This window comes from Alosa alosa, chromosome 22 (genome assembly GCF_017589495.1).
Source record: "Alosa alosa isolate M-15738 ecotype Scorff River chromosome 22, AALO_Geno_1.1, whole genome shotgun sequence".
Lineage (NCBI taxonomy): Eukaryota > Metazoa > Chordata > Actinopteri > Clupeiformes > Clupeidae > Alosa > Alosa alosa.
In genome coordinates, this window is record NC_063210.1 from 11,773,640 (window position 1) to 11,796,894 (window position 23,255).

Here is a 23,255-nt window from a genome sequence, read left to right on the forward strand (position 1 = left end):
ATTCTGGTTTCCTTGCACTAGTCATTTCGTCATAGCCTATTCTTTCTGTTTGTAAAACGCAAGTTTTGGTCAATTTCTGTAAAGAAACAGTGCCACCTATAGGCCTGGGGCATGAAGTAACGTGTTGAGTCGTGTTGAGATGGATCCGTTTGGACGCAAATATTCTTGATACGGTTCCAGGGAAGACGGAGGAAAAAAAGATCGGTTTGGTATGTGTGGACTAGGCCTAATATGTCGATAGGTGTAAATTAATTCAACGTTGTTCGTCTCATCTGTGATTCAATTATAATTTTGCTACCGTTCAGCAAGGAGTATGAATATTTGGTGAGACTGATTGGTTATTAATCTTATCTCTAATTGTTTCAATGTTGTCATTGAAAAAGTTCATCAAGTCATTACTGTTTAGGCAAATAGGGATAGATTCGGTTACTTTGGTGTGGCTCTTCGTCAGGCGGGAGATTGTGGTAAAGAGAAATTTTGTATTGTTTTTGTTTTCTTCGATCAGCGAGGAATAGTAGGTTGACTTAGCTTCGTTGAGTGCTTTTTTGGAGGTGATCTTTCCATGCTTGGCGAAAAACTTCCAATTTAGTGGTACACCATTTTTGTTCAAGTTTACGCGCTATTTGTTTGAGTGTTTTTGTCTGTGTGGTATACCATGGAGCACGCCTTACTTGTTTTCTTATTCTCTTTTTGAGTGGTGCTACTGAATCAAGGGTTGAGCGTAATGAGTTCATCACATTATCAGTTAACAAGTCGACCTCGGCTGGATTAAGGAAAGGGCCTTCTGATAGGCCTACCACTGTCCGGAATGGGGCAAGCGTAGCGAAATTTTTTCTAGAAAGTCTGCATTAGTTTTTTCAGATACGCCGCGGCTGTAGTATTCGGCTAAATTAGGTACTGCATGTTGTAATGTCATTGTAAAAGTAATTAGATGGTGGTCAGTTAAGGTCGGGTGTTGTGGCAAGATTGTTAACTGCTCTATGCTTATGCCGTATGGAAAGACTAGATCAATAGTATGGTTATCTTGGTGCGTGGGTGAATTAACATTTTGGCAGAACCCGGCATGGTCAATTAGGGATTGAAATGCAATTGTGAGACAATCGTTCACATTATCCATATGAATTTTAAAATCACCCAATTTAAGTATTTTTTCTGTTTGGATAGTTCAAGTGGAAAGGAAATCAGAAAATTCCTCTAAGAATTCAGTGTAGGGGCCTGGGGGTCTGTACAATGTGACCACAGTTACAGGCTGATTAGTTTTCCAGTCTGGCGGTAAAAAATTGAGGACTAGAACTTCAAAAGATTTAAACTTGTGTGTGAGCTTGGGAGATGTGAGAAGACTAGATTGATAGATTGTAGCTACTCCACCTCCCCTGCCAGGATAGCTATCTGGCTACTAAAAAAAACCTCATCCAAAGTGAGCCCAATCCCTTTAGATGGTTTATTTTTGCTATTTAACATCTGTAATATGTCTGTTTTGTCTGTCAGTTTGATCAATAGTGAGAACTTTTGCCTTTTTGCTTTAAGTTTGCCTTTTTTTACTTTAATAACTTGTTATTCTGGGATGCTACACACTGCCATTGACATGCACACACACTCTCACACACACACACACACAGAAAGAGAGAGAGAGAGAGAGAGAGAGAGAGACACACACACACACACACACACACACACACACAACTCAATAACCTTGCCTCACATTTTGACGTCTGCTATATCATCGATTCATTTCAGAGAATTGTGTATCCTATTGCATTGTATTTCCCTCTGGGACACCCCAACCACATTGAGAGACTTCAGGGGATGGTGGCCTTCCTGGCATATTGAATTTACGGGGAGACTTAGCACTTCTCCCTGGCTTTGGGCATACCAGGAATACTGGCAGCTGCGCTAGAATGTTCCTCAAGGGAATGTTCAGGGGTTTATTATTCTGTAGATACTGGCCACTGTACCACCACAGCATTTTATGTCACCGTCAGGGGGGGATAGGTGTGTTTTTATTAGGTGTTTTTAATTAAGAAAGTTAATGAGCGTGCAATTATACCATGTAATACAAACAATATTTAGGGAGATTTTTCATCTCTTGGGAGGGAGATGTTCATTTTTTTTCTTATTTCCCTTATGTGTGTAATTAAGTAAACTCTTCAAAAAGTTTAAAAACAAACTCTTTATTATATCTATTTGCTGGGTAAAAGTAACATCAATCTACACTGAGTACAGCCGACAGACCCACAAATAATAACAATGGGAATATTTATGAACAAACAGATGTTAGTTTCTCTCCACTGGGTGTTTGTTTCACTTCATGTAAACCTCGTAGTCACACTGTCATATATCCACTGGACTCCAAAAGAAGAGCGATCCATGTCCCCTTAGAGTAAAAAGGAAAGATATTGATGCTGAATTTTAGAAAATGTTTGCAATAATGAAACTCCATTCTATTACAACCTCTGTTTGTGTAATAGTGCACTTACTCCAGTGGGTTTGTTCAGCCAGCCATAATATGCTTGACAAAGGCTTAAAAAACATACACATAAAGAATGTGTCATTAATGAGTGATTAGACTCGCTGATATTCCTGAAATCAGTTATTGTTGATTGAAATGAATGCCTTCATACCCTCATAATTGATAGAGCCATTGGGGTCCTCCTGCCCAGCCAGCACTTGGTCAACTTCTCCCACTGTCATCCTCTCACCTAAGGAGTTACACAGACAAATATTATTTTCATGCATGAACAATGCAACCATAATATCCTATCATCATATATATCGTGGAAATATATTTGAACAGGCTGTTTTATAGGATAGAATCTATTTGAGAATATCATTTACAAGCTAGACCTTCATACCAAGAGTGGCCAGAACATGGCGAAGCTCAGCTCCCATAACAGTTCCATTTCCCTCTTTGTCAAAAACCGAAGTCCCTCAACAAAGTCCTCAAATGTGCCCGTGTCCTTGGATTTTGTGACTTGTTGAAACATAGGTAAGAAGGTCTCAAAGTCAATCAGCTTGGTGTTCATTTCTGTGAACAAGAACAAGAGCCTTAATTTGAGACATCCATCAATAAACTGCAGAGAACTGAATCAATGATCACTAATAGAGAGAACTTAGCTGTGCAAGTGGGTGGCCATAAGGCGTAAATTATCCCCCCTGCTACATACATGAGGTGTTTATTTCCCCAACATCTCAACCTATGGCGAGGATCAGATAAACATTGTGTGGCCTTGGTTGGTGGAGACAAGTGCATATGCGTTCTCTCCACCAAACTGGGTAGTCTGTCACTCTCTTTGGAATTCACAGTGCTCCTGTGATATTCCCTATTCTAAATACGCAGTGTGACTAAGCAACACCCAGGCTGCGGGATTATCAGACTCTGTCATCAGTCAGAGTGTGAACTGGTAAATGTCCTAGAAATAAGCTGGGATGAAGTGTTGATGGTGATGACACGAGTGACAGAACCCACACCTCTGTTATGCTCCTGGGAATGAGGCTTGTTTGTAAACTATGAGGCTTGTTTTGTAAACTTATCTTCACCTGGGAATTGGTGTGGCCACTGTGAGCCTCTAGATGACCAGGGTTTGTACTTTCTTTCTGGTTATTTATGACAGATGTTTCATGCACGATTAAAAACATTATGATGTAAATCTAGGTGACATTTCAGGTTTAGTTGGTAAGACGTTTGTCATAAGTGGGGCTATTTTCTTATACAGATAATCTTTTTATGAGGTCGATCACACAACAATGAACCCCCCAAGACTTCTGCCAATCATCAATATAGCCAATTCAGGCAAAGTCGAGGTGATTAAAGAGGAGGATAATATAAAGAAAGTTAGACTAACCCTCCAACTGGGGCTTCCCCAGCACTCGTAGGACCTCAGCATTTGTTGGGTTCTGACCCAAAGCCCGCATCACGTCTCCACACTGGGCAAACGAGATCTTCAGCTCTCCCTTTGGGGTCCGGTCAAAAAGCTGGAAGGCCTCTTTGAACTCTGTGAGCGGGTGTCAAACACAAACATAAAAAGAGAAGTCACTATGTACACACAGTAAAGTTGTTTAAAAAAATAAATAAACAAAAACCATGTTCTGCTTGCACAAGATACAACCACAAAAGGTGTTTGATATTTGATTACCTTCAATCTGATCTGCACTGAAGTCTACCTGAAATAGACACACAAACACACACAAATCTAATTAGCTAAAGCCATTTTCCACTGTCAGTGTCATGTTATTCAAATAATATTCTCTTTATTGTTTCGTATGCTCTTCACCAGGGCTTACCTGCAAATAGAACTTTTCCTAATTCAATTCACTTCCTAATTGTACATTTTAAAAGCAAACATGTTTTACCGTCACTGCTCTCCGATCTGATTTGATTTTCTTACATTTGTGAAACAGACATGCTGATACACATCATATGAATATAAGAATGTTTGCTGCATTCCAATAGATGACTTCAGCGTTCCATATTTTAAGAGAAGGCTTTGTTGTGCGCCAGGGCATCAATCCTTTGAACAGATGTGGTGTATATAGTCAAGGCCAAAGCTTGGCACTATCCCTAAAACATGCTCACCCTGTTCCTGTGTTACTAATAATAGCATCCCAATGAGTTTATGGAAACCTTCAGCACCAAATTGTCTACTGTGGTTGTCTCCACCATGGAGGGAGAGGGCTAATTTGAGAACAATGGAGGGACGCCAATGTGGGGTATCAATGTATTGGCCATAACAAACAGATGGACGGGGAGAACTCCAGGCAGCAGAGTCCAGGCGTGGCTTGGGCATTTTCAGACAGTTCCATACATACATTCTTTATGTGCATCCCTTATACACTGAGCTATAGTAGCCTTCTGTTGCACTGCAAATGTTCACGTCAATTCAGTGAACATAGAGTCAACTTTTGAAAATTGTCAACATGATGGTAAAATCTTTGTTCAACTGAGAGTTGTTAGGAATAACTTTTTTCATCGTCACACCATTTTGTTAGATAGCTGACAAATAACAAAGGAGTCATGAATCGTCGCAAGATGTTCTTACCTTTGCACACATTTTGATACACCACAACATGAGACAACAATTCAGATCATATCAGTATATCAGTTTTCCTGAAGTTGAGGTACATGTCACCAAAATTGCTCATCAGATTATTAGAGAAAACAGGAAAAGTGAATTAAACAAATAACAGGTCCTTTGGCGGCTACTTAACACTCACAGGTGGAGCGGCGGTCTTCGGGGCTTTTGGTGGCTCTGGGGCAGGAGAAGCTGAGGCAGGGGCAGGAGCTAGAGCCGGGGCAGGAGCAACTGGGGCAGGAGCAGCAGCTGGTGGGGCAGGAGAAGCAGCTGGGGGTGCAGGAGAAGCAGCCGGAGGGGCAGGAGAAGCAGCCGGAGGGGCAGGAGAAGTAGCCGGAGGGGCAGGAGATGCGGCCGGAGGGGCAGGAGAAGCGGCCGGAGGGGCAGGAGAAGTAGCCGGAGGGGCAGGAGATGCGGCCGGAGGGGCAGGAGAAGCGGCCGGAGGGGCAGGAGAAGTAGCCGGAGGGGCAGGAGATGCGGCCGGAGGGGCAGGAGAAGTAGCCGGAGGGGCAGGAGATGCGGCCGGAGGGGCAGGAGAAGTAGCCGTGGCAGGAGCTGGTACTTTTGCTGGGGCTTCAGGAGGTGCAGGGCCTGCCTCTGGAGCTGGTGATGCTGGGGCCGCTGCTGGCTTGGCTTCTGCCTTGGGCTCTGACTTCTTGGCAGGCATGACTCTGGGCTGTGGGGTGCTGCTGAGGTGCTTACTGCTTCCAGTAAAGACAATGGCCTGTCTGGGGCAAACCTCTAAGAGTTATATGTAATGCTCCTGCCTCTCTCTCTCTCTCTCTCTCTCTCTCTCTTTCTCTCTGTCCCTCTCTCTCTTAACACTCTGCCTCTTGCTCTCTTTCTTTTCTGCTCCAACTCTATCTCTTTCTCCTCCGTTGTTTTCATTTTTTCAGTTGGAGGTAGTTATTGGGTGTTGGCATTGCCCACCCCCAAATATTGCTATGGTTCTATAAAAGGAAAGGACACTTAACCCCCGGAGGGGCGGCTATACCTCTTGGGGAGCCACACTCTCCACTCTTCACTCTTCTCATACACCCCTTGACCACGTCCCCCCATGTCCATTCTTCTGTTCTGTCCACAGGATGTGTGTTAGTAAGTGAGTGAGTGAGAAGTGTGAGAGATAACCTGATAACCTTCTCAAATGGAGACTTCTTTGAATTAGAGGGATGACTGGGCAAAAAATGACCAAAATGTGTACAGTATGTATGAAGAGGGTCAGCTTTGGGGTGGTCACTATAAATAGACCCTTGTGTTGGGGCTTAAATGTTACCCATACCCCCCCACACACACACACACAAACACACACACCCCAGCAATAAATACATGTGATATGTGTGTCCAAACAGACAGAGGTTCACTTACAGTGGCTTAGTGCATGCTCTCTCTCACTTCCTTTATTCAGCAGACACACACACACACACACACACACACACACACACACACACACACACAGAAAGAGAGACAGAGAGAGAGAGAGAGACATTCCAGAATCCTATCTGTACACTCTACTTATCTCCTGGTCATACTTCAATCCCCCATGGGCCTAACCCATGTTTCGGTACTGTATGTACCATATGCCATGTGTGTGCTGATGGCATGTATGTCTAAGTATGGGGCGGTGGCAGGGTAGCCCAGAACTGTGCTGCTTCTCCTGGGAGAACGCTTGACCCATTATGGGCTAAATTGGCACACTGACCCCTGGTTAGAGTTACAGATCCATCCACACCACATAATTGCTGCAATGAACTGTTTTACTTATCATGCTCAGCAATATCATATTAACCTGAGAGTGAAACCACAGCTGTTGATGATGCAATACTTTATATACTGCCTCTTAAACAAATAGCAAAGCATAAATGTATGGAATATTAAACATTATTATATAAATATAATAAGTAGGTAGGGACCATATGAGCAAAGAAGTATGATGAGGTGACTGTTTCAGAAATATAATGGGCAGTGTGTCAGCAATGTAACCAAAATAAAACCTGCCATGAGAAATGTTTGTGGAACGGTGTGATGGAGGCTATGTTGGTGGTATGTAATTGAAATGGCAGGCCATTTAACCATTAACAAACAAAAGCTGATTGAACAAGGATCTATAAGTGCACAAATCTCTTGGTTGGGCACTGTCCCATCTACCCATTTAGACGATCCTCATTGGTATGTATATATTGCAGTGCCTTGCAAATATGCTCAACCCCCCTGCTATATTAGTAATTACACTGGCTAATTAATTAATACACTAATACTGTATGTGCTTGTGTTCCCCTAAATATAACCTATAATATCTCTTAAATTTCTCAATCTAGAGATTGCATGCTAATTGTGGGGAGATAGAGAATGTTCAGTGCGTTGCCTACTTTTTGAACGCAGGAAAAAAGGGATGTTTTTTGTCTCAAAATTGCTTTAATATTTTCAAATACACCTCAAGTCAATAGGTGGCGGTAACGCACTGAAATCGCAAATTGCAGAAGAGGAAGAAGAAATTAAGCATTCAGTGTTTGGCTGAGCTGTAGCCTAAATCCTGCAGTAGCGTAAACGGTAACATTAATCTAAGTTAAATTCTGGGTTACTTGGAACTTTGGCAGACATGTGTAATAATCTATGTGTTGGGTTTACATAAGTTACACCATGTTTATTTACGAAGGCAGAGACCTAATGAACGACAAGAAATGCTGCCTGCTACCATGCTGCTGCTTAGCCTTTTGAGAAAAATCGCGACCCGCGCTTGGCAATTTCCAAGCGAAAGTTGGTCTTAGTAGTTGTATGTTGGTTAAACAAAGTTATCTTGGCATATTGGAAACTAGGACTATTGATATTAAGTTACATTTGGGAGGAATGGCATATGCACCAGCCGTGTGGCTAGCCGTGCAAGAACATGTTTTGAGAACTGCAAATGACAATACTAACGTTAACGTTACGAAATACAGCCAGGGCAGAACTAACGTTAACGTTACTCAAAGGCTTCTGGACCAGCTAGATGATGCCTTTCTGTTCAACAATTTTCACTTTAACCGACAGAGTCTGACATTCATTGCCGATTTAATCAGGACCAGTATAGACAATGATGGCAATAAGGATTCCCAGCAGGTGGATGCCATGGTGCTAGTAGCGCTTTACTTCTACGCAAATGGGACCTTGTCCCGGAAAATTACGGACTTGGTGGGACTTGATAAAACAGCGGCTACTGATGCTGTCAAAACTGTCTCAAGGTTATTAGCTGGCTTGGCAGAGAAATTTATAACTTTTCCTGGCAGTCACAATGACAGGGTGTGTGTAGCACAAGGCATTAAAGATTTGTGTAGGATTCCAAATGCTGTCGGTGTACTTGGATGTATGCATATCAAGGTGACACCTCCTGCCGAAAACCTGGCCCTGTATAAGAATTCCCTAGATTATAACTCAGTAATGGTTCAGACCATCTGCGATGTCAATGGTAATCTTCTGGCAGTTGAGAAATGCTGTCCTGGGGGCACGCCTGCGCAGCAGATCTGGGAGAAATCAGTAATCTTCCAACATTTCAAACAAGGATACAACGGACCCACTTGGGTCATCGGTAAGGCAATCACTTTTTCCCAGTGATGTAGGCTACTAGTACAATATACTGTACCCATTTACTTTATAACTCTTTCCATCACTTTCTGTGTACCTCCTTCATGAAGACTTTCACTTATTTGTGAGTGGAGTCATGAACGCCAGTTATCCAGTATGTGCAGTTACTGTACATCATTGGCTCTCATCACTGTTGCAATTACACACCTGCAAACTTGTCACCTTTTGGCTACAGTCACTGTTTCTATGTTAACCAGGGTAGTTGAAGTGAATAAGGTTTTGTATGCTGTCACCTTTTTCACTACTCCAGAGTTTGCATGTCTGCAATTAACTGTAGTGCACATAAGTTCTCTGTGGTTACAGTCATAAGACTACTCTTATTTCTCTTCTTTCTACCCCTCTGGTATAGGTGGCCAGGGATATCAGTTAAGCACGTACATCTTGCCACCCAAACATCCCTCCAAGGTCAAGAATGCGGCCAGCTTGTCCTACAACAAGGCTCATCACAAGGCCCTTTCCTGCAGCCTAAGGACCATTGGCTCCATAAAGAACCGCTTCCGCTGCCTAGAGGACCTGGGCCAAGTGTACTCTGGCACCTTAGACCACATAGCCCGGGTCATTTACGCTTGCTGCGTCCTCCATAACATCGGTAAGAAGTTCTCCGTCCCACTTCCTCGGGAGCTGGTGCCAGAGCCTTTGCATCTGGTGCCATTTGCAGCGGAGATGCCTGATAGCGCCACTACCATCAGTGAAGCAGAGATAATACAAGATGACATGATCATAACGTGCTTCCACAGCCCTTCTGACGAGCCCTCTCAGGCTGCTGAGGCCGGTTTGCAGGGGGGGTGTTGGGAGGATGATGATGATGAGGAGGAAGGAAGCCCGGAGAGGAGACGGCATGGCTCAGAGACTTTACAGACACAAGAACAAGAGAGCTAGATAGACAAACATTTTTCTTTTAGGTGTGTGTTTTTTTTTTTTTTTTTTTCTTTCCATACGTCAACTTTTTTTTATGAAGATGGCCAACTAAAGATTTTTTTTTTTTGATTGAAAAGGCAGTTTTCAAAAGAGGAACATCGTTGACTGCAAATGAACCAGTGAATCGTTCAAACTAGATTGCATACCAGAGGAAAGTCTCAATAAGTTCCGTTTCTGATTTTGTCATTGTTTGTTGTTATTTACCAACACTGATTGTGTGTAATCACACCTGAGAATAAACACACTTTTGTTAATGTGTCTTCTGCTGTCATGCTTTGTGCTTTCTAGCATAGTGGATAAGGAGCCGGGCTGGCATGCAGTAGCCTGAAAAGTTGTGTGGGATCAATTCCTGGCTTCCACCGTTGTGCCCTTGAGCAAGACTTAACCCCAAGTTGCTCTGGGGACAATGGCCCTTGTAATATAATTGACATGTATAGGTCGCTTTGGATAAAAGCGACTGCTAAATGAATAAATGCAAATGCAACATGTAAACCAATACAATCCTAGGGGCCTAATATAAATACTGAGCAAAGTGCAAAATCAGTATATGAGCTAAGTTCTTGTGGTTGACCTAACGGCATTACGAGGGGTGAGACAGCTTTTAGCTGACCCATTGGTCTTTGTGCTTAGGATCTTTCCCGTGGTATTTAATTTGCAACTAGATTTTGCATAGTTTTAAGCAAGCTCTTATACTTTGCACATAGCCCAGCGTTTAAATTAGGGCCCATAGGCTGAAAAGCCCAAGTTTGTATTTTCAGAGCTTTCATGAAGCGATATGTGCTGCACATTTATGGATACACAGCAAAAATGCATATGCAGGGTTCCCGCGAGGTCTTAAAAACTTGAAAAAGTCTTAAATTTAGTGTTCAGAAATTAAGGCCTTGAAAAGGCATTGAATTTTGTTTACAGGTCTTACATTTCGTTCACAGGTCTTAAATTTATTATTTTATTTGATAGCCTACGGGGCCATTTATTTATTGTTCGTTGTGACAACGAATCTTAGTACACCAAACATCGCATCTTAGTAGGCTACATCCAAAATATCAGGCAACCTGTACACATTCATTGTCACCTGACTGAGACGCTGACACCCCCTAGCTGCATTGTAGGCTACTGTCTTTGCTCAGAGTGGGCGCGAAGTGAAATCAACTCAGTCACGATCACCCACGGAAAAGGGAAAACGTTGTTGTTGTCACTTGTTATAGGCTACCCATGCACACACACGTACACCCCTCAGTTATTGTTTTAAATGATTCTGTCTTATGATTTGAATATAGTGTAGATTGCAACAGCTTGAAGGCTGTAGGTTGATTTGGGAAATACATCCGCACACAGGCGCACCCACAGACGTGTGCATGTGCATACATACATTCCTCACACAGTTGTGTTAAAATATGGTTGATGTTATGTTGAGAGATTGCAGCAGATCTTTGAAGGCTGTAGACCTCAGAGCATATTGTTCATTAAAGTTATTTATTTGATTGATTGATTTCCCATTTTTTCATTCATATGCATACCAGGGAAGGTGCGATTTTGGTCTTAAATTTCATTTAAAGTGGTCTTAAAAAGGTCTTAAATTTAAGATGAAAAATCCTGGGGGAACCCTGATATGACTAAGGCTAATACAGATGTATTTATTAAAAGATACAAAGAAGACAAGAAAAAAATTAAACATTTTATTTACATTTTACTGCTAAAATTATGTATTTATGCTTAGTACAATTATGCTTAATTTAAGCTTATTAATTTCACAATGCTGACATGTTACTAATGCACAGAATTAGTAGATATTAAGAGTTCATTGTGGTGCTTATCTCAATTCTGTCCAACAAACACAGATTTCAAGTACTTTAAGGAAGTTGTCATGGATGAATTAGTTGTCATGGATGAATTAGAAGTTAGCAGTGCATGTTACTTATGTTTTCTACATGATGAGCAGTCCCTCCCCAGTAATCAGAATGCATTTATTAAGCTAGGGTTTAAAACACCATGGAGATGGATTTTGTGCCTGATTCTTTCGTTCATGTTGAAGTAGCATGAATTACAGTGCATTTGTAGTCCACAAGCATGGTCTGGGATTTAATATTTAGCTGTATGTTTACCTGAGAAGAAATTTTTTTTTTTTGTATTTTCATTCAATAGTAGTCACATAATAGTAAGGAAATACAACCATTCTAACTTAAAATGTAGACGTTCCACTGAAAAGTAGCCAGTATAATGTCAAGCTCAAAATGTTCTATTTACATTGCTTTGGTACAATAAAGCCTGTTTTTATAAACTGTTAAAAGTGTGTTCATGACCAGAGACGTTATGCCAAATCAGACCAGTAGATGCAGCACAAACCAAACCTTAGGCCATGAGTGAACAGGTAGTATATAAAGTCATGATGCAGTTGTATGTGTTTTAGTTATTCTGGTGGTCATTTGACTTCACAGGATTATTTTATCAGCAGATACCTTTGTCATTTATCTTTAAGCTTGTAAAACAGCAAATGAAGGTCAAAGACTCTCATCAGTTCCTATAGTTGGAGGTAATGGCGGCAGTGTTTTCATAAATTATAGCTGGGCTAGCTGTGTTAACGTATATCGGCTCCTCTGATTTCTCCTGTGGCAAGCAGTCCTTGATGCACTGGTGCAGAAATATATATTGGGACTGAAAGAGAATAGGGAATAGGACAGGAAAAATAAACAAAGAAAGAAATAAGTAGTATTAGTAACGTGTCACTCTCTGAAATTAAATACATTAAACCAATGGGGTAAAATATTACTTAAAAGAGCATTTGTCTAGAATAAAAGTATGAGAGAGAAATATCCTACAAATACTTCCTTATTTCAGGACCTTTGGACCAAAAGTTCACCTTTCCCCCTACCAAAGAGCATTTACAATGGCTGTGTGTGTAGTTCTGTTTCAACTGAAGTAATCAACTGTTTTATTGCAGTTACTCATTACCCAGCCATGTACAGTGACTTTCCAGTAAGCCATGCAAGAAAAAATGTGTATTGAATCATGTGCAACCACAATTCAGGTCACATAGATAAAGGCTAAAGGGCACCCACTCTTCTCACACAAGGTAAATATTTGTTTGTGTCCATCTTGATATCTGATATGAAAATGTTTCTCTCTGTGAGAGGAAATGTGAGATAGTGTGCATAATGTTACCTCTGTTTGCACCATGCGTGGCCGATGGCGTCTCATGCGATGGACAAACCCTGCAATGTCCACGGCTTGCTCTCTCTCCATCTGCTGCAGCAGCACATCCAAGGCTATCAGAGTGCCTGTTCTGCCAACTCCAGCACTGACAGACATAACCAAACACACAAGCACACACACAAGAGTTAGAAGGGTTTGACTTAATGAATGGCAACTCTAAAGCAATGAAGGGTACTATTTATGAGACATGCATGTTTCTCAGGGTTGCAGTTGAGTGGAGTGGTTCAGTGATTTCACTATACGGTGGCTAATTGGTAAAATGACACCTGTCCTCTCAATCGAGACTAGACAATAGGGGGACTCCACTTGATGTAGCCGCCTGCAGCCGTCTTAAGCTGGCTGCATAACGTGATTATTTCTGAGATTCTGATGTTTTCAACCCGGAACTGTGCATAGGTCATAAATAATCACGTTATGCAGTCAGCTTAAGACTGCTGCAGGCGGCTACATCAAGTCGAATCCCCCTAATGAGTTGAGGCCTGCTGGAGGAGCATGGCTGATCTTTTTCTCCCTCCTTTGTAGCTACATTTGGGTAGCTTGTGGCATTTGGACATTATACATTTCTGTTTGGATTTTACACCCGCTTATGAAAATAAAAACTTGAACTTAAAACCCGAAACGGCTTGAGCTGGCCCAGCTAAATGGAGGAGTACCGGGCAGAGAGTGACAGCACGCCACAGGTATGTTGACCGCTCTCTGAGACTCCTACCAAGCTGATACACACATGCATTCACACACTGTTAGGATACTACCAAGTTCTGGACCACATGTAAGGCTAGTGTGTAGGGCGCAGTTAGGTTTTTTCTTGGTTTGTTTAATGTTGCGTTGTGGGAGGCTTTAGTTTGGTTTTACCCCAAGACCAAGTAAGATCTGTTGCCTTTCCCACCTCATAACAGTATATTGAGCCCTAAAGCCAGTGTGCTCATACTGTAGCCTACCGGCCCACTAGTGATGTAGTACTCGAGTCCGGTCTCGAGACCAATTTCTGCTTTTTCGGTCTCGTCTCGGACTCGTTCCTTCAAAGACTCGGTCTTGACTCGGTCTCGGACCACAGTGGGAGGAGAAGGACTCGTAATTTCAGACCGAGTCCTCGAGACCAACGCATTTTTTATGTTCATATAAAAAACAGACAACACATAACAACAATAATAATAAAATGCAATGTTGACCGGCATTATTTGAAAATGACATCCCATGGTGCAATGCAAAGATACTGCCTTCAGAGCCGTTTATTTATCTCTATGGCTCTGCTGCCGGTGAGTGTCTGTAGGTCAGCATAGTCCATGTTAAGACGTTAAGACTGCTCCTCTAAACAATTCCCAATCTAGCTTAGTCTGTAGGCCTAACTGTTGATTATTAACTGGGGTGATATTAAATTATGAATATTAAAACTGAAATTTTTTTATGGTCTTGGTCTCGAATCGGTCTCGACTCCTAAAGGACTCGGTCTCGACTCGGACTTGCTTCTTCAAAGACTCGGTCTTGACTCGGACTCGACTGTATTTGAAAAGCAACAGACTCGGTCTCGACTCAGTCTCGACCCTTCAAAGACTCGGTCTTGACTCGGACTCGGCATAGGCGGTCTCGTCCCCATCACTACGGCCCACCCACTCATCTTTTGGCATGAACTTGCGTATGTCATACAACACAAAGATAAGAGGGGAGTGAGTGAAAGAGGGAGGGAGGGGAGTGATTCTAAATGGACCAACACAACATGTAACACAAACTTACAAAAGCAGCTTAAGACACAAGAGTTAGTTAGATAGCTGACTATTGTACCTGCAATGCACAACTGTGGGCCCTGAGGATCGAGAACTGTGAATGTGTTGCCGAATAAGTCCACGGAACTCGATTAGTTCCTGGGTTCCATTAGGAACACCATGGTCTGGCCAGGCCGTGAAGTGGAAATGTTTCACCCGTCTTTCCTCGGATTTGGCCTCCTGATCACACACACACACACACACAATTAACACTGACTTATCCTTATTGAATTCTGAAAACAGTTAGGCTAAGAGGTGACAGAAGTCTTACATTTTTTACGATCAATTCACGCACGATCCAGTCGGTGTCTTTACGCTCTGACGTCATGGTAATGAGTAGGTCACCATGGCGACATGGAGAAGGATCCTGAGGCCAATACTGGTCACACTTAGCCTGAAATACAGGATAAAAAAAAATGTAAACGATAAGGGACAGAACAAAACTGATTAAACATCACTTCTTCAGTTCTTGATAATACGTCCAACATACAACATATTTTTAATCCTACAAAGGATTAATAATAGAATGTATTTAACATCCTTCTCAATTCAATTGGGTCATTATATATCTATACACAATGCATCAAATCTAATGACTTATCTCAGTAAGGAAAATAAATCAAGAGCCTATGTTGAGTACAAATATGTCTTCTGAAGGCCTAAACAGAGCCCAGCCAAAAACTCCAAAAAAAATTGTATAAACTTTGAGGGACAGCTATGACCATGCAGGATCATCCAGAACAAACGTGATGATTTTGCTATATACTATTCCTATTTATGTACCAGAATGCAAAATTTGAGCCTCCTACATGGTTTAGTTCTTGCGCTGTGGGCTTGTGAACTTTGACAAAAAAAAGAGGCCGAACAAAATTGACACCCCCCTCCCCCTGTAAAACTGGCTCTATCTTGGAAAGTATTGATCTTACATAAGAGTCATTTTAGAGTGTGTCTCCTGGATAATATAGGTACACCTGGTCATTTTTTCAGAATTTTTTGAGACCTAAGTGCGTGGGCCCTGGTTGAATTGGCGTGGAATGACCCTATTGTAAATCTTAATGTTAATATCTCTTATCACCCAGAGAGAAGAAATACTCTTTTCTGATTAGCTGGCGGGGTGGCTTTTAATTCTGAATAATGGGACACCTATGAAGTAGATCTGGTAAAAAAAAGTTTAATCGCCGTTCCATATCAATGCTTGTAAATGGTAACTATAACAACGATAGTAGGAAGACGGTTGAGCCTGGAGGCAGGCTTCGCAACAATGGAATCAACTGTAAACAAGCTAACTGTCCATGCCATAGCTGTTATAGGGCCAACGAAAGTTGTACAACAAGCTGAACTAGTGAGCTTCTTTTTAAACGGAACCGCGTGTTTCCTTTGCTTTACAGTGGCAACCGGGTGATAAGCGGGATAACGTCCTTCGAGGTGTGTCCAGTTATACGGAATTAATGGACTCGGGCGAAGGCAACTCCTCCGCTGCGCGTCGGGGAGTTTTTTGCCCCTCGCCCTCATCCATTAATTCTGTATAACAGGACACCTCGGCGGCCATTATCCCTTACCTGTGTCACAGCCGTGATACACAGTTCCAACTACAAGATCCTTGTGGAACTTTGAGGTTCTTTTGGAGGAACTTTGGGATTTTTCTTTTCTATCACTGAATAGTTTGTAATAGTCTATGGGCCCTATCTTACACCCAGTGCATCGTGGCGCCAAGAGCGAAGTAAGTCTTGTTCTTATCTTACACCCAACTCAGTGAGGATTTTTTTGTCAAGCACTCGAGTCAACAAGTTGTGGTCAGGTGCATAATAACCACAAAGGATAATGCCAGTGACACTGACTGAAGTGAAAGGTACATGGATATGGAAAAACTCTTTCCAATAAGGCAACACTCTCCCACCCATCACCCTGAGCACTACAGGCTACCTAAGCAATACCACTGTAAACCCACTACAGCAAACTAGAGTACACCATACTCACCTTTCCATTCTCTATACAGTTGGTTACCATGACAATCCGTTCGGATTTTTGCTCCCAGATCATTCTCCAGAAGTCGCTGACAGTGGAGGTGAGTGGACCTTGAGCCGCAATGTACTCCATCTTCTTGTCCCTATAGCCCTTATAGATAAGAATGCAGTGTGTCTTTACCATGTACCATGTTTTTCTACTGCCAAGTTGCCTGCTGCACTGCTTTACAACATGGCCAAAGTAGTTAGTTAGCAGATCAGGACCCAAATAAGAGCTGAGGGCAGATCACTGAAGAACAGCAGTAGCAGTGCTGTGAACTGAACAATCAGTAAGTGCTGTGGATAAGCAATGTTTTAGGAAGTCGTGTAGTCTTACAGGTATGAAGTTGGCGTTGATGTAGTCTGAGTTCTGGCCACGGGTACTGAGCTTCACACGAGAATAGTCATCTGGACAAACAGGGTGAAATAATTTGGTGGAGTGAAGTATGTGTGTTTGTGTAGGTTGGGGGATGTATGCAAGTTGCTTACATGGGAGTATATCGATGAATCTGTTTTTGCTCTTGTTCTCTGGAAGAATTGCTTCATGCTGACTTAGGTCTGCTCCTACAGTGCTAAATTGCTTTTAAACACAGACAAACAAAATGAACACACCAGTATAATAAATGACTGAAATACTCAAAACAGATTTGACTTTCATAACAAAGTTATCATCTATCTCTGGAAATTCTGTTGTATCTCACCAAATATTCTCCCGTGAACTCTCGATTCTCATCACGGCTCAGGTGGTAGAAATGATCTGGAAATTTCTTCACTGAAATGGCCCTGAATGAAGTGCAATCAATTGGTGTTGTAAAGTGAGCAAACATCTGCTAACTTTATAAACACAAAATATTCACTGTGTCAAGACTTTTTCATAACAATACAATGACATGAGCAATAGGAAAGCTGGGCATTTTGTGTTTTGTCATATAACAGTTTAACTCTAAACTTTAGTCCTGTTTTACACAGAATAGCAATCATCAAGCAATTGATAATACAACTAGATGTACCGCATAGCGGTACAAAATATGACCGCCGCTCAGTCCTGTACATCCATTCCGCGAAAATAAATCACACTTCAATTTGTCTCCATCTTTTACTCCATCCCCCACTCTTGAAACTTTTGTGTATGCTTGTTTGGCATGCCTGAGTGTGTGTAAAAGGGCTGCACAGAAAGTAGCCTACTGGTGCTGAAAAGGTGAATAGATTGTAGAATAGCCAAAGAAGATGTAGCATTGTTATAAAACCTTTAAAATCTCTAAACAATCACAAGTAGGGCAGGTCATCACAGTTCATCCATTGCAACTGGATTGATGAAAGGTCACTTACACCTGTAGGCTACATTGTATTTGGGAAAAGCAAAAGGTATCAGCGTAATGTTATTTATTTATTTATTTATTTTTTATGTATTTATAAACAAAAACATCTCTGTCAGTTCCATGCCGTTTTCAACAGCTATCAAAAACAAAGGTCATTTTGGATGGATGGATTTTTTTTTGTGAATGTTTGTTCTTCTACATAAGATTTTAGTCATCTTTAGTTCATGTAATACTTTATTGTCAATGCACAAGTTAAGTAACAGTAGTCTGAAACGAAATGCTGTTTTACATCTAACCAGTGGTGCAAATAACTGACATGTCCAAATGGGCCTTGATGAAATGCGCCGCTAGACTGTTCATACACATTTTAACGGGCCAAAGTTGAAGAGCTTTTGTCCGTTATTGTTTCATTGCAAATATAGGCTGATTCATGTTCCCTTGCATTGTGTAACTGAGGTCCATGGCTAGTCTGGCTTTCATCAGACCAAGCTCAATCTTTTAAGAAATCAAAAATAAATAGCGGGCAGATCAGGCTGGGTTCACCCAGCCTAGTCCATAGGCACCGATATTGTTTAATTTTCAGATTGAGATATACACGCTCTGGCTATTCTAAATGCAAAAATGCATTAGGGAGTTATGACAAAACTGTAACTAACAAACTAGATCCTAATAGAAAGCTGTTAGCTTCCCTAAGCTACAGGTAGGATTATAAGGTAGGCCTATTTACAACATAAATTGCCAATAGGCTATGCTGGCTGACACAAATAAAATCTCCTTTGGAAACCAATGGCTTACGATTTACAGTATCAAGCGGACTTAAACTGCCATATCGTAAAAAAGTTGTAATAACATTCACGCAGCTCCATGAGTCAAGGAAAGCGAATGAAGTAGCCACTTCTAAATGGGACCCACTACACAGTAGCTTAAGGTGTGTTGCTAAAGCAGCCATAATGAAATGAAGGTGTCATTGTTTGGATACTTCACACACACGTGCTTTTAATTTCACAGACTACAACTACCAAGCTGGAATCAAAGCACATCGATTCCCCTCTCACACCCCTGCACGCACTTAAAACCAAATAAACAGGCGCCTCAGTCTCACGCATGTATAGGCAAAACTGTATCAGACCGGTGTAACGTTGGTAAGTCTTCCATTGCACAGAATGATTTTGTAGCACGTGCAATAAATGACAGTCGAAAGATACAAACAGCGCTGCTATCAATTTGCTTTGGTATAACCGCATTTATAGTTTTCTACAAATGCAATCAATCAAATGGGCCTCCATCACTCAACCAACGCTTAACGGTAACATTACCTAGGTCCTTATTGATAATACAAGATTAACGTACCTGCAGTAAAACCAAGCATGTCCGATAAACATCCTCACTTAATCCTCACTTACACTTCATGTGAACATCGCCCTGTCCTTATTAGATGTTCGCCATGTAAATTACAGTCCTTGTAGGAAGTGTCCATTATTTTTTCAACCCACTTTTAACTTCCAACAAAATTACGTCTCACTGCAACGATGCGCCATCTAGTGGACAAACGACTACTTATCGCCAATACTGAAATGCAGCCATGATGATGATGATGAATATTTTGGCTTTCTTTTGATCCTATTGAATTTGTAATTATGTATCGGGCCGCTCTAATACCGATAGTATGTGGGTGCCTGTGTGTGTGCATGTTTATATGTGTGCACCGCCATTTACAGGCCAATGAGTGTACAGTCACTAAATGTACACATAACCTAATTTTTACCTCCCCCATGGATGAAATTCTACTGAAACTTGGCATACCCCAGACCCCCAGAGAATGCCAGGTCAATCATCCACATAAAATTTGGTGCAGTTCTGAACATCTTAACTGAAGATAGGGCGATTAAAGCAGAATAATATTGCATTTTCATTTTTTACGGGGGCAAATCACAAATGAGTGATTATGAGCCAGGTTGATGTGGGCCCTTGAGACCAACATACCATAAAAGATTCACAGAGAACTGTGTCTGCCCTACCCTCCTTTCGGGGTCCAGTCCAGCGGGGGCTGCAGATGAAAACGAAAAATGACGGTTCCATGCTATCCATGTGGGGGTACATGCCCACCAAGTTTGTGTACCCGGTCTTTCAGTGTCCGGGAATCCTTGTTGGTGTACATCACTAAATGTACACATAAATTATTTTATTGTAAGGCCCCCATGAACGAAAGTACACAAAACTTGGCATGCATTCAGAGGGTGTCATAATGATCCTACACTTTTAATTTCGTGCAGTTTTGACCTTGTCAGCCAGAGATATTGAGATGAAAACACCTAATTTTTTGCTTTTTAATTTTTTAACTAGGTGGCGCTATACATGAAATAAGTGGTAATGGGATGGGTTGACATGCCCCTTAAGACCAACATACAAAAAGGTGGACCTCGTAGGCCCTACGGTTCTCGAGATATTCACAGAAAACTGTCTCCGGCCACCTACAGGCCAGTTGGTGTATAGTAACATAAATTAATTTATTGTGTGGCCCCCAAATGAACGGAATTCCACAAAACTTGGCGTGCATACAGAGGGTGTCATAATGATCCTACACTTCCAATTTCGTGCAGTTTTGACTATGTTAGGTCACAGATACCTTCAATTACACCACCTCATTTTTACTTTTTTGTGTTTAACTAGGTGGCGTTATACATGAAATGAGTGGTTATGGAATGGGTTGACATGGCCCCTTGAGATCAACATACAAAAAAAAAATGGTCCTCCTAAACCCTACGGTTTTCGAGATATTCACAGAAAACTGTGTCTGCCCTACCCTCCTTTCGGGGTCCAATTCAGCATGGGGGCTACAGATCAAAACGAAAACGATGGTTCCATGCTTTCCATGTGGGGTTACATGTCCACCAAGTTTTAGGGTACCCGGTCTTTCAGTGTCCGGAATCATTGACGGAAATTTGGGCATGCGAAAAAAAAAAAAAAAAAAATAAATAAAAAATCTGACTAAACCTATATGACCGCCGCTTCGCTGCGCGGCGGTCATAATAATCAGGGTTGGGTAGTAACGGATTACATGTAATCTGGATTACGTAATCAGATTACAAAAATCAAGTAACTATAATCAGCCCAGATTACAATAAAAAATTGTGTAATCAGATTACAATTACATTGTTGGGGATTACCTGATTACATTTTATCATGCAAACAATGCACTTTTTTTATGATAGCCTAGCTATCTTTTAATTTGACAAGCTTCGGGCTTGCCGGTTCGATCCCCGACCAGTAGAAAAATGTGGGTGGGGAAGTGGTTGAGCACTGCTCTCCCATGCCCACATCCACGGCTGAAGTGCCCTTGAGTAAGGCACCTAACCCCTCACCGATCGAAAGCTGTAGCAGACAGCTCACTGCTCGGGTTGGTGTGTCTTCACCTCACTGTGTGCTCATTGTGTGCTTCATCTCCCTGTGTGTTCACTGTGTGCTCTGTGTGCTTCACTAATTCACGGATTGGGAGACCAAATTTCCCTCACGGGATCAAAAGAGTATCTATACTTACTTACTAACTTATTTACTATTTTGGGGCAGGTCTCTCGGCACACTGCCTGATATTTTCCTCCTAATCTTAATGTAGCCTCTTGTTTTAGTGTTACCGTTTACTTTGAGAAAGTCAGCAGGTCCCCCTGGTTGAAAAACATCCCAAAAGAATAATTTTCTCACCCCCACAATTGAAATGGACATGGTGTCATTCAATCTTAGGCCATGTCCCTGGGTCAAAAAAATCCAGCGAAAGCTAAATTAATTGTCCAGGTGTGCCCTTATAAAGGTTAAGCTGAGTTGTGCATGTTTGGAGAATAGTGATCCATGATCACATCCATGATGACTAAGTGATACATTTTGGGATGGGGTGAAAATTTCCAAACCACCAAAACACCACCCCCAAAGTGGAGAATAGCTATAGAAATGTATTAGTTTTGGGTGTTTTTCAGACAATGGGACCTGGTGACCTCAAAGTAAATGGTAACACTAAAACAAGGGGCTGATTTTTGGAGGTTTATTTCACACAGTTAATTCACACAGGAATGCTTTACTCAGAGCAAAGAGATTTCTTAGATGTAATGAAATAATAAAGAGAAAAATAGAATGAGAATTCTTTCATCAATTCAGTGGTGGTGTCTTTTACTTAAGGGACATATTTATTGAAGTAATCTAAAAGTAATCCTAAAGTAATCAGATTACGTTACATGTTTTTTGGTAATCCAACTGATTACGTTACTGATTACAAAAATTGCCATGTAATTTGTAGTCAGTAATGGATTACATTTCAAAGTAATCTGACCCAACCCTGACAATAATATAATTCATAACTACAATTTTTTTTTTATCAATAAATTATTCAATAAAACATAATTAATGAATAAAACATACTTAAATTTGTCTTGTGAAGGACCAGTGTCTGAGTGCCTTTCATACATTGGCATGTGTACTTTGCTGTCCAGGAAAGAAACAGAATGCAAATATTTTGAAGTTAACAATTTGAAATGTAAACAGCCCAGTTATTTTTCTTGTAAAATGGTTTTGTCCAAAAGTAACCTGAGCAACTGGGACTTTCTCCGCAGCATAAACACTCCCATTGCTGCCAGGAGGCCCAGCAGAATGATGACCAGCACTGGTACCCAGATGACCGCTGAGGGGAACAGAGCAGGTAGGGACACAGGGACACACCGGAGATCTTATTATCTGATTTAGCACCAAATATTTCAATTTAGGACATACAGTAATAGTGTGTAATAGTACTGATTGACTTGGAGGAGATCCCTTTTAAAAATAAAATGTTTGCAGCAGATTTACAGCAATCTTGTGGGTGATTTCACTAGAAAATATTGCTAGAAGTTTGCCAATGTTGGCTGCTAAAGGCAAAGTTCCAGCAAAGTTCTGGCAACAATGAGAAGTTTGCCCCTGGCAAATGTGTTCGCCAGTGTGTTCATCAGACTTAGCCAATAATGGGAAACTCCCAGTGAACTTATGGTGACAAACTTAATTTGCATATGACATTGCTGCAAATTTGCTACAATATTGCCGAAAGTTAACCGCAACTGTTTGCCAGAAACCTAGTTTGCATGTGAAAATATGACCTTGCCGCATATTTGCGGCAACCGTTCACCAGAAACCTGGAATTTCTGTAAGGGATGTCATTAACATTAGGTGAACAGATACTTTGCATACACAATTCTACACCATTGGTGATTCATCACATTCAGCCTGGTTGGCCAAAGGCCTACCTCTCGCGCTAACAGACAGCAGCTTCGTTACAGATATATTACACCATTTTATCACTATACATATATATTACTCAATTTCAAAACTGCATGACAAAAT

General features: G+C 41.4%; 2 protein-coding genes and 1 pseudogene across 2 annotated transcripts in view; 1 reads left to right on the plus strand and 2 right to left on the minus strand.

The window, feature by feature from the left end:
* Positions 1-2,155: 2,155 nt before the first annotated feature.
* On the minus strand, positions 2,156-5,857 carry LOC125287359 (annotated as a pseudogene).
* A 1,692-nt stretch (positions 5,858-7,549) lies between these two features.
* On the plus strand, positions 7,550-9,859 carry si:dkey-197c15.6 (putative nuclease HARBI1). The gene is made up of 2 exons (XM_048233486.1): positions 7,550-8,631; positions 9,037-9,859. Exons 1-2 carry the CDS (start codon positions 7,842-7,844, stop codon positions 9,564-9,566), a joined length of 1,320 nt encoding a protein of 439 aa, XP_048089443.1. The 5' UTR covers positions 7,550-7,841; the 3' UTR covers positions 9,567-9,859.
* Positions 9,860-11,267: 1,408 nt separating this feature from the next.
* Positions 11,268-23,255, minus strand: part of ptprh (protein tyrosine phosphatase receptor type H) — a 28,304-nt gene continuing 16,316 nt past the window's right edge. The window contains exons 11-20 of the mRNA XM_048234028.1: positions 22,470-22,563; positions 22,305-22,367; positions 17,280-17,361; positions 17,068-17,158; positions 16,916-16,986; positions 16,553-16,690; positions 14,847-14,969; positions 14,595-14,755; positions 12,765-12,900; positions 11,268-12,257 (exon numbers count right to left, since the gene is read on the minus strand). Coding sequence (XP_048089985.1) covers positions 12,117-12,257; positions 12,765-12,900; positions 14,595-14,755; positions 14,847-14,969; positions 16,553-16,690; positions 16,916-16,986; positions 17,068-17,158; positions 17,280-17,361; positions 22,305-22,367; positions 22,470-22,563 — 1,100 coding nt within the window. The 3' untranslated portion in view covers positions 11,268-12,116. The remainder of the gene's footprint in view (positions 12,258-12,764; positions 12,901-14,594; positions 14,756-14,846; positions 14,970-16,552; positions 16,691-16,915; positions 16,987-17,067; positions 17,159-17,279; positions 17,362-22,304; positions 22,368-22,469; positions 22,564-23,255) is intronic.